The 16879-nt window shown below is 43.7% G+C and overlaps 1 protein-coding gene and 1 long non-coding RNA gene across 2 annotated transcripts in view; one reads left to right on the top strand and one right to left on the bottom strand.

Annotated features, from left to right (window-relative positions):
- LOC134505436 (uncharacterized) overlaps positions 1-16879 on the bottom strand; it is a 289243-nt gene that overhangs the window by 160820 nt on the left and 111544 nt on the right. The window lies entirely within an intron of this gene.
- Positions 118-13697, top strand: LOC134505092 (acyl-coenzyme A synthetase ACSM3, mitochondrial-like). Its single transcript, XM_063314620.1, has 13 exons — positions 118-672; positions 2393-2603; positions 2695-2905; positions 3550-3693; positions 4908-5064; positions 6098-6177; positions 6438-6561; positions 7284-7364; positions 7548-7649; positions 9161-9288; positions 10212-10311; positions 11565-11684; positions 13001-13697. The coding sequence occupies exons 1-13, from the start codon at positions 469-471 to the stop codon at positions 13085-13087; spliced, it is 1749 nt and encodes a 582-aa protein (XP_063170690.1). The 5' UTR covers positions 118-468; the 3' UTR covers positions 13088-13697.

Genomic DNA, 16879 nt, shown 5'->3' with positions numbered 1-16879 from the left:
AGTACTTAATGGCACGTTTAGTGTAACACAGAGAGTAAGGAGAGCTCTCCTGGTAGATGTTATGTAGTCTTTGTAGAGCATATGGCCAGTAGCTTTCATTGTATTCTAGTCCAGCCTTCTCCAACATGGCACCCCCAGCTATCCTGAGATGGCAGCTCCAGAATTCCCTATGCTGGGTGGGTTCTGCTGGGAGTGGCCGAAGCAGGTCACATTATGGAAGATCATTCAAGTCTGCAGACTGGAACCCCATTTCGTCAATGGGACAGACATTCATAGTGACTAAGTCACAACCCAACAATCTCAGTGGGTGGGCATAAGACCCAAGGCTACAAAAATGAACTTCTACTTGCCCTTCAGGCAGCATGGAGCCCACAGCCAGATGCTCACTAGCATCCTTGTTTATCCTTCAGCACAATTATCTCACTCAACTTACTCCTTCCTTACTTTACCTAGACGGAGACGTTGCTCATGGCTGGTGCTATGAAGTTTCTCCCCAGGCTTCCTGGGTTCAGGTCTGCTGGTGTTCCTAAATTCTCTTGTAGATTCAACAGCCAGACCACCCATGCATTTTTATCTCTGGCTACCACCGATAATGAACCTCAATACAAAGATGTGCCAGAATATTTTAATTTTGCAAGTGATGTCCTCGACAAATGGAGCCAAAAAGAAAAGGTAAGGTAATGCTGAATTTATTTCTAGGATGCTTTGATAGCATACAGAGAAAGAAAGCAACTTTACAGGAGATGCTGGCAATTAATCTGTCTCTGTTAATTCAGGCTGTTAACTTAAGCCTAATACAGTGAGGTAGTCCCAGTTAGTGATACATGAGTTTCATGTGGCCTTGGTGCATACCACAAGAAAGGAAGGGAAAATAACTATCACAAGGGGCTTTTGTAGTATATGCCACAAGACACGGCCTCATTTCCACAACACAGTTAACTAGTTCGAGGATGGGATGAGAATAGCGTTTTGAGGGCGCTGATGATGTTCTCTAGTCAGGTAATGAAACGTCTGCAGACAACCAAGCTCAGAGAGCACCAAGGACTCCATGCTAGGCACTTCCTGGAGGAAGTGGGTATGGAAGCTGCATCCCCAAAAGGGTGATCTTGAAGTGGTAAATTCATTTATTATGCCATTGTGAGCGAAGAGCTGTGGGCCTCATGGGGTAAACAAGATAGGAATCACAACCAGATGAGCTAATTCTACTTTAGTGTAAAGCTACATTGACAGAATCTTGCAAGTCTGAACGTACAATTCTCCCCCCGTCTCCTTTGCAGCCCAAGGAACTAGGGAGGGTCCCTTCTGAGCCTCTTGCCCCACCCAGTATCCAGCTGCGGGCTAAGCCCTCTCTTATCTGAGTGTTCCCTAGGCAGCTCTTGGCCCAGTCTCCCAAGGTCTTTCCCACATACCATTACAGGTTCCTATGTTGCATTCAGACAAACTGTCCACTTCATTATATGTAGTCCATGCAAATTGCATACCTAAGGGTACCTGGTCTACCTGGGAGGGCTGACATCAATCTTGTAAGTATCCTTTACAGACTGCAAAACTAGGGAGGGTTCCTTCTGAGCCTCTTGCCCCACCCAGTATCCAGCTGCAGGCTAAGCCCTCTCTTATCTGAGTGTTCCCTAGGCAGCTCTTGGCCCAGTCTCCCAAGGTCTTTCCCACATACCATTACAAGAGCAGACTTGGAAATTGGATGTCTGTGAGAAAGAAGTACCTGATTTCCTGCTGAAGGTCTCAGGTTTCTCCTTTTAAAGGGACCTGCGAGCTACTGCCAAAGTAGACAAAACTGAGATCGCTGGAGAAATTATCCAGCCAAGGGAACGGCATTTTCCTATATCCACAAGTTGCCTAGCATGTAATGCCTATCCATGCCACTCCACAATTGATCCCAAGTACAGGTAGTCTTCACTTAACAACCATTCATTTAGTGACAGTTCATACTTACAACAGTGTTGAAAAAAATGACTTATGACCAGTTGTCACACTTATGACTGTCGCAGTGTCCCCACAGTCATATGATCACGATTTGGGAGCTTGGCAACTGGTTCACATTTATGACCGTCGCAGCATCCTGTGGTCATGTGATCACCATTTTCAACCTTCCTGGCCAGCTTCTGGCAAGCAAAATCAGTGGGGAACCACACAATTCACTTAACAACAATGCGGCCCACTTAATGCCCACTGTGATTCGCTTAACGACCACCACAAGAAAGGGCATAACATTGGGTCAGATTCACTTAATGACCGCTTCGCTTAGCAACAGAAATTCCAGTCTCAGTTGTGGACTCCGAGCAAGGTGTACCTGTAGTCCGGTAAGATTTACGGCTAAGTCAGACAGGTCTATTTCTGAGGCTGCCCATGTCCTTTCTCCTCTACTGTCTGACAGGAGGGGAAGAGGCCTTCCAATCCAGCCCTGTGGTGGGTTGGAGAGAATGGTGAAGAGGTGCAGTGGGACTTCCAGCAGCTGAGCTACTTATCCAGGAAAGCTGCCAACCTGCTCTCGGAGGCCTGTGATCTGGGCAAGGGAGACCGAATCCTCATGATACTTCCTAGGGTGCCTGAGTGGTGGCTGATCAGCTTGGCTTGCATCAGAAGCGGTCAGTCACAAGGGTGCTCATGCACCAGAGATCCAGACCATTTCCTTCTCTGGGGGGTAGGTTCTCACTGTCCTTTGTTCTGCTTGGCCAGGCATCGTCTTCATTCCAGCCACAGTCCTCTTGACTGCTCCAGACATATTGTACAGACTCCAGCAATCCAAAGCCCATGGTATTATTGCCAACGAGGCTATTGCACCGCTAGTAGATGCGGTGGGGTCTGAATGCAGCTGGCTGAAAACTCGGATCCTGGTTTCCAAAAGCAGCCACAGGGAAGGTTGGCTGAACTTCCATGATTTACTACAGTGAGTATCCTGCCTGTTGCTTCAAGAGATACATGTGATACTTGGTATGTGATATGTGATATATATATGATGAACATCCTGGCATCTGTGCCTATCGGTAGCTAGACTCATAAGCCTTAAGCTTTATGATGAGTTTCACTTTAAGGCTGCCAAAGCATGACTTCGGGGCAATGTCTGGGGCAGGTTTTCTCCACCAGGGTTCCGTGGCACCCTCGGGTTCCCTGAGAGGTCCCTTGGGGTTCCCTGGGAGATCGCAATTTATTTAAAAAATTATTTCAAATCCTGGCAACTTCACATTCCAGAGGCAAGTTTCATTCTTTATTTTTAGTTCAAGAACACTGTTAGTGCATCTATACAGGCCTACCCAAGAAACTAATATAATAACTTGGTAACTTCTGGCCTATCTTTGAGCCTGAATGGGCAGGGGTTCCCCAAGGCCTGAAAAGTATTTCAAGGGGTCCTCCAGGGTCAAAAGGTTGAGAAAGGTTGGTCTGGGGTCTTGTTCAGCAGAACAAACAGATGAGACCCCAAACGTAGCTGGACTGGCCATTTCTACTCCAACCCAGAGTAGAGATTTCTTGGGCTACGTTCTATATGTTGGTTGGCCCCTGGCTCTGCTAACCTCGCCTTCTTCTTCTCTGAAGAGCTGCCTTTGACAAGCATCAACCTGTTCAAACGAAGAGTCTCGATCCAATGACCATCTACTTTACCAGTGGGACCACGGGCTATCCCAAAATGGTGCAGCATTCCTACAGTAGTTTGGGATTTGGGCTGAGCATTGCTGCCAGGTAGTTCCGTATGTCTACATTTGACTCATCTCTACATATTTCTTCATTGGTGGATGGATGGATGGATGGATGGATGGATGGATGGGTGGGTGGGTGGGTGGGTGGGTGGATGGATGGATGGATGGATGGATGATGTGCCATTAGATTGTTTTCTACTCCTAGCAACCACATCATGATTCCTTCATTACCAAAAAGCAATGGAGGTTTGGGGTGCTTTAAAACAGGGTGGCCAGGATAGGACCACCATCAGGAGCCCCACTCAAGTGAATGAGCAGGTGGTCCCAAATTTATCAGAGAAAGTTCATCATGTTTTGAAGCAAAGTCATATACATTTCTCCTTCTTAGCATTATTAAGATCGGAGTCTACAGTTGCCCATGTGTTACGCTGATCTATAACAGGTTAGCATTCCACTGTAGCATTAATCAAGCCACGCCACACTATAATACAATGCAACATTGTTATTTCAATCTTTGACTAGCCAACCATAAGAACATGGAGTTTATCAAATTGAGAACTATGATATTAATAACCAGTGTGGTTCAGTGGTGAAGGAGCTGGACTAGGCCAGGTTCTAGCCCTTCCTCAGTCCCAGAATTTCTTTGTCTGACTTTGGGCCAATCCCTTCCTCTCAGCCCAAGAGCCAATCAGGTGTAGTGGGGAAGGGGCTGGACCAGGAGTGGGGAGACCCAGGTTCTAGTCCACCTCAGCCCCAGAACCTCCCTGGGGGACCTTGGGCAGCCATTTGCTTTTTTGACCCAACCAATTTTGTGGGGGGAAATGGGAAGAAGGGGTGCTCCTTATGCTGTCTTGAGCTGTTGCAGGGAAGGTGGGATGTTATTCTAATTGATCAGAATTTTATATTACATGGGAAATGGACCAACAGGCAGTGCAGGGTTTAAAGGACTGCTAGGAAGCATGCCTTCATGCCATTCCCTGTTAGCAGTTGGGGTTCTCTTCTGGACAGTCATCAAGCACAGCCTTCAAACCACACATTGCAGTAGCCGAATCTGTAAGATATTAGAGGATGGATCACTGCAGGGTTAGCTGCAGAGAGGAGAAAAAATATATAGCAAGTTCTCAGGGAAAGGTTTTAATAAACCTATCTTGCAGCTTGTGACCTGACCCATTTCAAGCTTGTTCATCCCTACATTGGCTGCTATATTTTGAGTCTTCATGTCACCAACAACACTTCTCTTGGCTTCTTTATTAACAGAAACTGGATGGCTCTGACTTCTTCAGATGTTGTGTGGGGTCTTTCTGATCCTGCCTGGATAAAATTTGTCTTTGGAGCCTTCTACTGTCCTTGGACCCAAGGATCATGCATATTTGCACATGCTTTGCTCCAGTTTGATCCAAAAGTTGTTCTGGAGGTAAGAACCCAGATGCCTTATTTGGGAGGTCTCACACAGATAGGTGATGATACTCCCTAAAGGCACATACAGCCACTAATTTACCTTCCCTCACTCTCTGAAATGTTTTTGTACCTCACCCCTCCACAACATAATGCCCTCATTATTATCTTCACTACAATTCTAACTTGGGAAAGTAAAAAAAATCAGTATCCACTCAATGTCCCCCACCCCGCTGCTCAGTTGAAGCTCCCATCCTCACCTTGCCAGGTGTGTTTTGAGATCAAAAAAAGATACCAGCCCGTCTGCTCAGTTTAAACTAGAGGAGATGATGGCAAAGTATGATAACATCAGTGTGGAAAGGCAGAACTTGGTGAGACAGGAGCCACAGATTCTCATACCAGAAAGAATTGTTACGTAAACATGGAGTCTCTGTCTCTTAAGGTAAGGAAAAGAACAGCCAAAAATCCATTGACTCAAACTGACAGAAAAGGCCTAGGATTTAAATAAAGGGGGATGACATATATTCATTTCCATGTTTTGCAATAAGCAGCTCTTCTGCATATTATACACTCAGAGTGTACCAAAAATCAGACCTCATAACAAAATTAGGCCTGTTGAACAATTTATCATATAAATTACATTAAATATTTGAATATTTCCTCACTTGTTTAACAGATAATGATAATAATGATAATAATAATAATTTATATGCCGCCCAACTCCCAGCAACACATGACTTTTGAATATTCCTAAATACAGTAGCTGAAAATGATATCAATTAATAAAACCTTTAGGGCCTGGCTTTTGATACACTCTGTATATCCCTTCTTTTCTGTAATAAGGCAACTTTCCTAGACATACTGGAGGGTAGGGAATAAAAACATTATTCATCTTGTGCAAAAATATTTAAGATTGGAGGTGTGGGGGGAACACCACAAGATTTGTTTGTTTTATGTCTTACTCATTTTATTAATCACTCATTACATTTCTGTATTGCCAGCTGCCAATTCTCACTCAATGGTATTAAAAATGGCTTCCTCCCCTCTCCCAGTCTCTTGCCAAGTATCCAGTGACAACCTTTTGTGGCACACCGACCATTTTTCGGATGCTCCTTCAACACAATGTTAGCAGGTAGGACTAATTTCTGTAAAAACAGGACCATTCGGTAGTATTTTATCTCTGTGGAATTTTGTATCACCGTTGGAAGACATGAAGGGCTGGGTTGGGGACAGATCACCCTGGAGAAGGTCTATGTATGTAGCTGTTAAGAGCTGACACCAATTTAATGGCATATAATCAATCAAGTAATCCGTTTTTCATACTTTGGAGCCCACGGCTTCTTTGAAGAACACTTCTTTGAAGAATATTGCTTTCTTCTTATCCTGATTCAGGTATAAGTTCAAGAGTCTGCAGACCTGCGTGTGTGGTGGAGAACCAGCTAATCTAGAAGTACTCAAGCAGTGGAAAACAGAGACTGGGTTGGATATCCATGAAGGCTATGGACAGACAGAAACTGTATGTTCGCAGCCAGTTGTGTCTTTAATAAATGCTCAGGGTGGAAATGTTCAAAACATAAAATGCGTAGAACTTTTTCAGACTTACTCAGCTGAGACTCTGATTTCATCCCACAAAGCTAGAATGTGATGTAGTCAATAAGTGTTGGGCTGGGACTAGAAATATCTGAATTCAACTCTTCGCTTGACCATGGAGCTGTGGACTGTGGGCCAGTCCTTTTTGCTCAGCCCAGCCTCCTTCATAAGGTTCTTGAAATCCAGTATCTCTGTAGTACTGAGGACATCCAAATCACAGGATGTAAGTTGAATGCACAACTGTTTCCCCCAACTTTGTGCTATCCAAATACGTGGGATGACAACCCCCAACACTTCCAACCAACATGGCCATGCATGAATCTTGATATATCAGTCAATAAGCAACCTTCAGGTATTTGTTTGTTTGTTATTTATTAATTAATTAAACAAATTGATTTATTAAGCAAATTTCTACCAGGAGAAACTCTGGGCGGTGATCAAAATAAATACTCAATACAATAAAACAACTGTTTAAAACAATACACAATGTTGAGGCCCCAATAAAATTCACTTCCACCCATCAACCACTCCCTGGCAGTTCTGTCAACGTCCTGGCTCCACTGCCTGTTTCATGACCATATACTGCATGTTGAGGGTTTTTAAAAGAGGCCAACAACTTAATTGCACCCTTATAATTTGCCCTCACAGTCCTTGATATGCTGTACTTCAAAAGAGATGAAAATCAAATCTGGATTCATTGGAAAACCTCTTCCTGGCTTTGATATCCAGGTAAGTCAATTTTGTCATGGAAATCATTAATATTGTAAGGTGGAAGACTTCCTCTGTATAGCATATTTTAATACCATGAGAATTGTATACTGTATTACAATGAGCCTGCTAGCCAATGAGGTCCTATCAAATAAGCCAAAAGGGAAGCTTGAATAACCATTGACAGGTTCCCCTTTTTTCCAGATCATTGATGAAAACGCCAATCGTCTTCCTGCTGGAGAAGAAGGGGACATTGCAATAAAAATCAAGCCGCAAAGGCCTCTCGGACTTTTCACTTGTTACGTGGTAAGGAAGGAACCCATCAAACAACTGAGCAAATTTCAGGAAGTAGAAGAATTTTTTAGATGACACAGCACCAGCCAGTACTGCCTCAGCCCTGGTAATGATAAGGGAGAAGCTGGAGAGATGACCAGTGGTGTCCAGCTTCAAACAAAGCTGCAGAACATCTCTGTGCCCAACTGGGAAGCTGGAAAGCTATAACAAGGGTGCCAATTGTTTAGTGTCCAAAGAATATACCACTTTAGTTTTTTGGATCATGCTGGGTAAAGCAGTGATATCACTGTGAGTGTAGCTATAGGGTAGAAGAAGGAAGGGCCAGTGGCAGAAATGGAAATATGCATACAGTATATATAAAATTGCTTTGGAACTGTGGTGTTGGAGGAAAATTCTGAGAGTGCCTTGGACTGCAAGAAGATCCAACCAGTCCATCCTCCAGGAAACAAAGCCAGACTGCTCACTTGAGGGAACGATATTAAAGGCAAAACTGAAATACTTTGGCCACATCATGAAAAGACAGGACACCCTGGAGAAGATGCTGATGCCAGCGAGAGTGGAAGGCAAAAGGAAGAGGGGCCGACCAAGGGCAAGGTGTTGGATGATATTCTAGAGGTGACGGACCCGTCCCTGGGGGAGCTGAGGGTGTTGACGACCGACAGGAAGCTCTGGCGTGGGCTGGTCCATGAAGTCACGAAGAGTCGGAAGCGACTAAACGAATAAACAACACAACAACATATATAAAATAGAGAGCCAGTTTGGTGTCATGGTTAAGGTATCAGGCTAAAAACTGGGTGAGTTCTAGTCCCACCTTAGGCACAAAGCCAGATGGGTGACCTTAGGCCAGTCACTTTCTCTTAGCCCTGGGAAGGAGGCAATGGCAAACCACTTCTGAAAAACCTTGCCAAGAAAACTGCAGAGACTTGTCCAAGCAGTCTTCGAGAATTGGATACTATTGAATGGAATATATTAGATAGATGATAGATGATAGAGATGATAGATAGATAGAGATGATAGACAGATGATAGATATTATCCCCAAAGCCAAAAGAAGCATTCGAAACATATTAAAAAATCCTAACAATGGGAAGTGAGAGAATGAAAGGTTTGTTTAGACTGCAGGTCTTTTTAAAGTTCCTGGCTATGTCTTTTTAAAAAATACTGTATTATTATTGTATGATGTATTATTTTTTCACCATTAAGTACAGTGGACCAGCTTGTCCAATTGTCAGTTGGTTTCCTAAATGGGAGATCTCATTGGATAACTCTGCTGACCAATGCCAAGAGAGGGGGAAAAGAATTTTGAATTGAGATGATTTGAGAATGCTCTGTGTTGTGATCCTGTAGGTCTCAGCAACCTGAAATGCAAGGCTAAGGCCCACACAGAGCCTACAGGTTCTCCACCCCATGATAATCTAGTGATGAATCACATTCACAAGTGTGGCATCCCTTGAGGTTGCAGCAACCAAGCAAGGAATGTGCAGGTATGGATTGCCCTGATAGATGCTGCTTCTTCGCTCTTAGGATGATCCTGAGAAAACTGCTGCCACTACACGTGGGGACTTCTACCTCACTGGAGACAGAGGACTCATGGATGAAGATGAATACCTCCAGTTTATTGCAAGAGCAGATGATATCATCTTATCTTCTGGGTAGGCTTATTTTGCCAATGCTTTGCAAGACCTCTGATACACTTAACACCAACAATGGCAATGCAAGGTCTGAGTTGCATTCATAGGCCAGATACTCAATCCTGTATCACCATTGACAGACACCCACACACACCCACACCCACAGATTCCATCACCATGAATAGAATCAAAACTCATGGAAATGCAACCAAAGATTCCATCAACTATTAAAAATTTCCATCAACATTAATTGAGTCAAAATTTTGATGTCTCCAAGGCAGCCTTTCTCAACTTTTCAACCCTGGAGGAACCCTTGAAATATTTTTCAGGCCCCGGGGAACCCCTGCACATTCAGGCTCAAATATGGGCCAGAAGTTACAAAAGTATTTTATTTGTTTCATGGGTAGGCCTGTATAGATGCATTCACGGTATTCTTCAGCTAAAAATAAAGAATGAAACTTACCTCTTGAATGTGAAGTTGCCTGAATTTGAAATAATTTTTTAATTGTGATCTCCCAGGGAACCCCTAGTGACCTCTCACAGAACCCTTGGGTTCCACGGAACCCTGGTTGAGAAAGCCAGTTCCAAGGTGTGTACTAAGATGAGCTCTTTTCATCCAGTGACCTTCCAATTTCCACTTTCTACTTTTTGTGCATGCTCAGAGGTACTTTTGGTTCTCCACTGTAGTATGAAAACAAGTTCTATGTACACACAAGGGCACAGAGGGATTCAGTCTAATAACTTGCCAAGATCAAGTGCTTCCTGTTAATTTTATAAAGTGATTAAGCATTTTAATTCCATTTATAGCTCCCAGTATCCCTTAAACTTTGGCCTATCAACATCTGGGTAGCCACTGATGAGCAGTGACTCTTCAGAGATCAGACTGGAGCTTTTGGCCTGCAGCCTACATAGTCTCCCTTGATTTATGGTATTTTCCTATTTAGATATCGCATTGGCCCATCTGAAGTGGAGCACGCTTTGATGAAGCATCCTGCAGTAGTTGAAGCAGCTGTTGTCAGCAGCCCAGATCCCATCAGGGGAGAGGTAAGATGGCCGTAGCGATATTTCCTTGGGGTCAGGATCTCAACAAGGCACTGAATAATGTTTGGTGATCACCCCAATTCCAGAGAATCCTTCATCACCCTTTGTGCCTTCCCATCTGAGGACATAGCACTCCCATTATCTGAGATTTCAGATCTCGGGATCATTCTTCCTTAGCTTCTGCAGTATCTCAGTCAATGAAAGGCTTCTGAAGGGGCTGTTTCACTCTAGAGTCCACAGTATGCAGGGCTAGAGATCTCCTCTCACAAGGCTTGAGCTGAGCATGGGTAGGTACTGGAGCAACAGCTGTCTTCTTCAGTGCTATTTCAGCCTATGAAGTGCCTATGGGAAACTCTCCAGGGTCCTGATATTGACCAAGCCCAGATCTGTTGGTGTGCCTTCTGCCCTGATTAACCAGTCTTTGGTTGATTTCATCATTCACTGCATTCTGTTTCACATTTTAAACATCATGTACTATGAAAGCTTGTTCCATTTGTGTGAGGAGAAGAGCATACTGCAGTTCCAAAACACAATATGGAAGAAAGGAAGGTTTATCTTTAATCTCAAGCAAATATAGGTCTGGTTTATAGACCACGTTAGCCATGGTTCAATGCATAAGGCCCATTTTGCCAGTCTGCATAAGGTGCTAAATCTTGAGATGTAATAATTTTGGGGCACCTAACATACTCAGCTGAAACCAATCCATTGGAGTGTCACTGACAGAGCTGTCATTCTTTTAGTCTGGTGCTCCTTCCTTGCTGGGTGAAGACAATGGAAATGATGGTCAGAGACATCTTGGAGGACACCAGGAGAAAAGTAGTGGAGGTCATGCCAGGCGAGATAAACTCGTAGTCCCAATCAGTAGACAACAGCGCTTTCAATACTCCAGGGAATTAATACAAGTTTAATTAATTATTATTGTTGGTCACACAGTTAGCTAGATGTTTAGACTAGTTTCGGCATTTTTATCCACCTATCGAGTCCTTCCCAAGGACCTGGGATAGGCAGATGTTGTTGTTTGATGGTGCTAGAGGTATCGTCGCAGGATGTAAGCTGTTCCAAGCAAAGCTGCCTTATGCAATTGACTGATGGTGATTTCGTCAATGCCGATGGTGTTCAAGTAGTGCTTCAAATGTGGTTGTGGTTGTGGTTGTTATTATTATTAAGCAGTATTCCCACAGCACCAGAACGCTAACCATTCACATACATAGAAAGCCACTGTTAGTTAACCTTCTTTTGCTCTGGCTTGGCTGTAGGTTGTGAAAGCTTTTATCATCTTAACTCCTGCCTACCAATCACATGACCGAGAGGAATTAAGTTTGGAGCTGCAAGGACACGTGAAGAAAATTACAGCTCCATATAAGTACCCCAGAAAGGTGAGTCCTTGGCACAATGGGAGGCTCATGTCTTGTTTGGCTTGAACAACCTTTAATGTCTCTATTTATTAGTTATTTATTTTTTGAATGTTGCCACCGCCCCTCTCCCCTGAAGAGAGGGACTCTGGGTGGTTGCTGAAGTGACACCATCTCCGAGGGCTGTCATAACTCCCGTTCACAAAGAATAGGAGATGGAAGCTTTGGATGCAATAAAATCGGAATGAACATCGTGTAGCATAAAGAGGGTTGTCTTCCCAAAGTAGGTCAGGCCAAGTTAGCATCATCATGTAACTGACATTCCATGACCTTTAGTCCCATTAAAAGGAAGCTCCCTGTTGATTTAAGCATTTCCCCTTCCAGTCACATCAAGAATAATAATTTGGTATCATATAAACGTCCTAGGCGTTGGGGGTCCTTATGCAGCCCCAAACTACAGGTGATGCACTCTTGCCCTTAAATTACATCCCAGTGAGGAACAGACAACAAATCAGAGATATGGAAAGAATTCATCAGAGGAGAACTTAAGTGACATTAGCCCTCAGTGTAAGGCTAGGGGCAATCTGAAGGATTGGGGCCCTTGTGTCTCTGCAGCTACACCTGTAGAAATTCAGCAAGTGATGCTTCACTGCCTTGTCACGGAGATCGTAATGGCAGAGGGACCCTGAGGCCCCCCCCCCCCGCCAATCTCTTGAGGCTTACGAATAAATTCACAAATGTATCTGCTAAAGCTTTTCATAGGATTATAGAATTGTCAGGTCATCTAATTCAACCTATCCTTGATGCAGTAACCCTGATAGGTTATCATCTCCCAGAGTTTATAAGGATGTCTCCCATTCAGCCAGTCCAAACCACTGGACTTTTGCTGAGTGCAGGAGAAGGTAGTGACCCCTCTCTTTTGTTTCTCTTCTACCTGCTCTCACGTGATTTCCACTCTTTATGAAACAAAAGATTGCTTTCAGAATGAATGAATGACAAGGTGGACGAGCTTTGCCTTTGTAAGGGTCTGTGAGAATGTCCTTGAGAGACAGGAGGAGGCGGAAGAGAGCTGCAGACCAGGCAACAGTCAGATAAGAGGCAGCGGAGCCCACAGAAGGAATGGGGTGTGGCAAACATCTCAGAAGGGACCCTCCCTAGTTTCTTGGGCTGTAAAGGCGAAGGGGGAGAGATGTACTTTCAGACTTGTACAATTCTGTTAATGTAACCTTACAATAAACTTAGAGCTAGTACTTCTGGGAGTGCTTCTTGTCTGGACTACCTCAAAGGGCTGACAGCCTTATTCTCTTTTTTAAAATACAACTCAATTCTGTTTTCATTAGATCGAGTTTGTTCAACACCTACCCAAGACCATTTCTGGAAAAGTCCAAAAGAAGTTGCTGAGAAAAAAAGAATGGGAGAAAGCCTAATGGACTTGGGAGCTAACAAGGGACTTGAGGAGAGGGGCATGGTCAGCAAAATCAACCAACTTCCTCAGTGGATGACTGTATGCTGGGAAATAGAGTTCTGCAAAGTTCCCCTTTCTCCTTGTGGTGGTGATAAGAGAAGGATTCAACTGATTATCACAAATTATTTCCCAGAAGTCCACTTAGAAATGCACTGAAAGCAAATGAGGAGGTATGCTCCAGTGTCAAACCTTACCCCCAACCTGTTGTGAAGGCAAGGGAAAGTTTAGAACAACAGTGAAACCAACTGGGTTGGTTGAACACAGTTACAAACCAATACAGTAGGAGCAGGAGAGCTGGGGTCCTTCAAGCGTTCTGGATTTCTCATTTCCATAATCCCCAACCAGAAGAGCTAATGGTCAGAAACTGTGGAAGCTGTACTCCAAAACAGTGGGAAAGCACCAGATTGTTGATATCGGTTCCATATTATCAAGAATCAGTCAACAACATGGATTGAAACCAAGTTCAGGCATGGAGGTCTACATCACCCTCCAGATGTTCACAAAAATAATGTTTGGAAGAAAGTTAATGGTCTTGATCAATTTGATGTTTCTAAATATTTTTGACGTCTGTTGATAGCAAGCTAAAGTTTTGGTTTTAAGTCGCACCCATACCTGAAAGGAGAACATCTACAAGTCTGGGAGAGATCTAAGATTTGCAGAACTGCAAACGAACACGGGGTGGGAAATGAAGATGTGGGTAAAAAGGCCCCAAAGAGGCAGCCCACTGAGAAGAGAGGGTCTTCAGAGGGATAGGAAAAATGCAGGAACAGCTGCTTCAAGTTTGCATTACAATCTTTGGGCATAAAGATTGAAATAAATACATTTGTGAAAATGAAGCCCACCTATGAAAACACCTTATAACAGGGAGAGAGCTAATACATGGGTCAGGCAATTTACCATCTAGACAAGGGTGAGCAACCCACAGTCAACCCATAATAGTCCTAAACTTCTTTCTTTTGCAGTCCTCAACCCCCCACCAGCCCCACAATCACACTGTCAAAATTGGGAGACCCTTTTTCCTCCTCTTGATCCACCGAAGGATGTGAACTAACTTGATATGGGTAACAGCAACAACAAAACCCCTAATCCTTTCCTAGAAAGATTCCCTAAACTGACCTGAAAAAACAGTCCCAACTTCTTGTGTGACACATTGATACTGTTTTGTCCAATATGCTCTGACTGCTATGAATTATAAGTGAGGGTCTCAGCCACCAAAAAGTTGGTATTTGGAACTTAATTCTGTCCCGTGGCTGCCAGATAGCCAGGCAGAGAGAAGAAGGCTTCTGGGTCATAGTATCAGAACATCTTATTAGGAAATGTCAGGACTTGTCAAACAGAAAGTATCTGGTCTGCCCCTAAGATATATTCTCATTCCCCCCATGAAAATATTTTAGGGGAAGGCCATCCAAAGGTGGACCTTTTCTTCTGCTAAATATCACAACATCAAACAAAGAATAAAGAAGACCTTAATTAATAGATGTACACAGGGCAGGAGATTCTAAACCCATGAAAACACTGTTACTGTGCTCACATGTGCTCTGCCCAAAGAAACAGGGCTTGGCAAGGCGGCCTGGTTCACACAAATGCAAAGATCAGGCTAGGTTCTCCAGGATGCTGAACTTCAAATTTTTCAACCATGTTTTAGCCTAATCTAGCATTTTGCCGTAGTGTGTGAACCCGGCAACTTCAACACCACTTCAACTTTACACGCCAAGGCAAAATGCTAGATTAGGCTAATTGAAAATAACAATTAGAAAATAAACACATCGACCTGGAAGGTTGCGGGGTGGGGTATTAAATTTCTAAGAAGCCTTCTCAAATGCCTAGTTTCCGTTTTCTGTATCCTCATAGGCCAATGGAGATTGCTTTGTCTTGTATGGTTTTTCACTATCTCATTCCATAAAACGCAGAGCCATTTCCCCCCAGAAAGGAATTTTGCCCCCATTTGCGATCTGACTGTCTTTCTCAGCATGAAACACACTTGGTGGAGCAGATCACAGCATTCAGGAAACAGATTAAGTTACAAAGCAGCCTGTTATTTTTTAGCACACAAAAAAATTAATTGGAGTGCAAACAAATACACATCTGTTCCCAAAAGAAACCACACCAAGCGTTGCCCTGCAGGTGGAATTTAAACATCCCAATAATCTTGGCCTTGAAAGGGAAGAACAGCTTGCTTCTCCGATGGCTAAGCATTTAATTGCCCCTGAGAAAGAACAGAAGATCACTACTCCTTGTTTGCACCTGGGGAAAAGGATTCTAGCTTTCAGTGCAGAAGGATCCCTGGCCCCTCTACTTTCTCTGAAGTAGACCTGTACAGATGAATTTATTTTCTCTCTGTCTCTGTTTTTAAGCATCTAGTCATAAACCCTTCATGCTCTTTTGTTAAAGCACATGGACTTTTACACATATGTGGGTTCGCAGCTTTCCCTACTGGACCTGGTTCTGTGCATACAGATAGTCCTCACTTAACAATCACAATTGGGACCAGAATTTCAGTTGCTAAGTGAAGCAGTCATTAAGAGAATCCAACCTGATTTATGGTAGCCATTAAGTGAATCACTCTGGTCGTTAAAGGAACCATGCGGTTGTTAAATGAATCACGCCATTCCCCCATTGATTTTGCTTGCCAGAAGCTGGCTGGAAAAGTCAAAAATGGCGATCATGTGACCATGGGACGCTGCAATGGTCATAAATGCGAACCGGTTGCGAAGCGCCCAAATTGCGATCACGTGAGCACAGGGACGCCATGATGGTCATAAGTGTGAAGACTGGTCATAAGCCAGTTTCTCCAGCATGTCATAAGTCCAAACTGTCACTAAATGAATGGTGGTTAGGTGAGGACTACCTGTAGTTCTAAGGCCAAGAACTGCATTGCAGAATTTGAAGAAAAAAAGGGAAAGGAAGGGAAATGCTGTCCTGAAGACCTCATAATAATAAGATGCATTTTAATTGAGTTGCTTGAACCAAGGGAGATGTTATATTCCACCAGCATATTTCTACCCTGCACAAAGTAGGAGGCAAAGAGGGTGAGAGAAGAGCAAGACACCACGTTGCGAAGACCAATTTCATCGCAATGAGTCACTTCTAATGAGCTCCCTGGAGCACCTGCCTGTTTATCACACTTAATTGTGCTCTTTTCTGCTGAGGCTGCTGTAGAAACACACAAACATAAAGTAGATATCAGCTGCCGCTACGCAGCCTGTCAAGGTCCTGTTATTTCTCTGTCGGATACTGTCCAGGTGGGGGAATAGCTACGTTCAGCTTGTTGGTCACCTGGAATGGTCATTCTTTAGCTTCAGGTTTTTTTCCCCCAGGTCCACAAAGACAAAGCATGTGCACCATAAAATCCAATGAGTTTCAGTGACATCCTGAATTTCCGAGGGGGAAATTATGAGCACGTCCTTGTTCCTCCTTAAATTACTCACAAAACAAGGGATCCCCAATCTTTTTCACCTGGTGGGCACATCTGGAATTTGAGAGCACATCTGGGTGACACCACAACATGGCTGCTACAGGAGGTGGGGCCAGTCACAAAAATTTGTTTATGCCCAAGTAATGGTTCATCTTCTCCTTTAGCTTCCCAAGATGGTCTCCATCACATCTATCTTCCTCTTTCTGTTTTTCCTGGGCACCCATTTCCAGATCAAGTGCCAGGTTGCAGATACCCACCATTTTTTATGTACTAAGAATGCCTCTGAGACCTATGTGAAACTTAGAAGTAGTTTTGAAGTGAAGGTTTAGCTAGAAGTTG

The sequence above is a fragment of the Candoia aspera genome, chromosome 14 (genome assembly GCF_035149785.1).
Source record: "Candoia aspera isolate rCanAsp1 chromosome 14, rCanAsp1.hap2, whole genome shotgun sequence".
Classification (NCBI taxonomy): Eukaryota; Metazoa; Chordata; class Lepidosauria; order Squamata; family Boidae; genus Candoia; species Candoia aspera.
The sequence above is the reverse complement of the archived record's forward strand: the minus strand, read 5'-3'. Positions and strand labels throughout refer to the sequence as shown.

What these genes read in the sequence shown, in the direction of transcription:
- LOC134505092 (XM_063314620.1), top strand. Translation starts at nt 469, where the DNA reads ATGGCTGGTGCTATGAAGTTTCTCCCCAGGCTTCCTGGGTTCAGGTCT. An exon ending in TTCCTGGCTTTGATATCCAG is followed by an intron (nt 7,365 to 7,547) that starts GTAAGTCAATTT and finishes CCTTTTTTCCAG; the next exon opens with ATCATTGATGAAAACGCCAA. An exon ending in CATATAAGTACCCCAGAAAG is followed by an intron (nt 11,685 to 13,000) that starts GTGAGTCCTTGG and finishes TGTTTTCATTAG; the next exon opens with ATCGAGTTTGTTCAACACCT.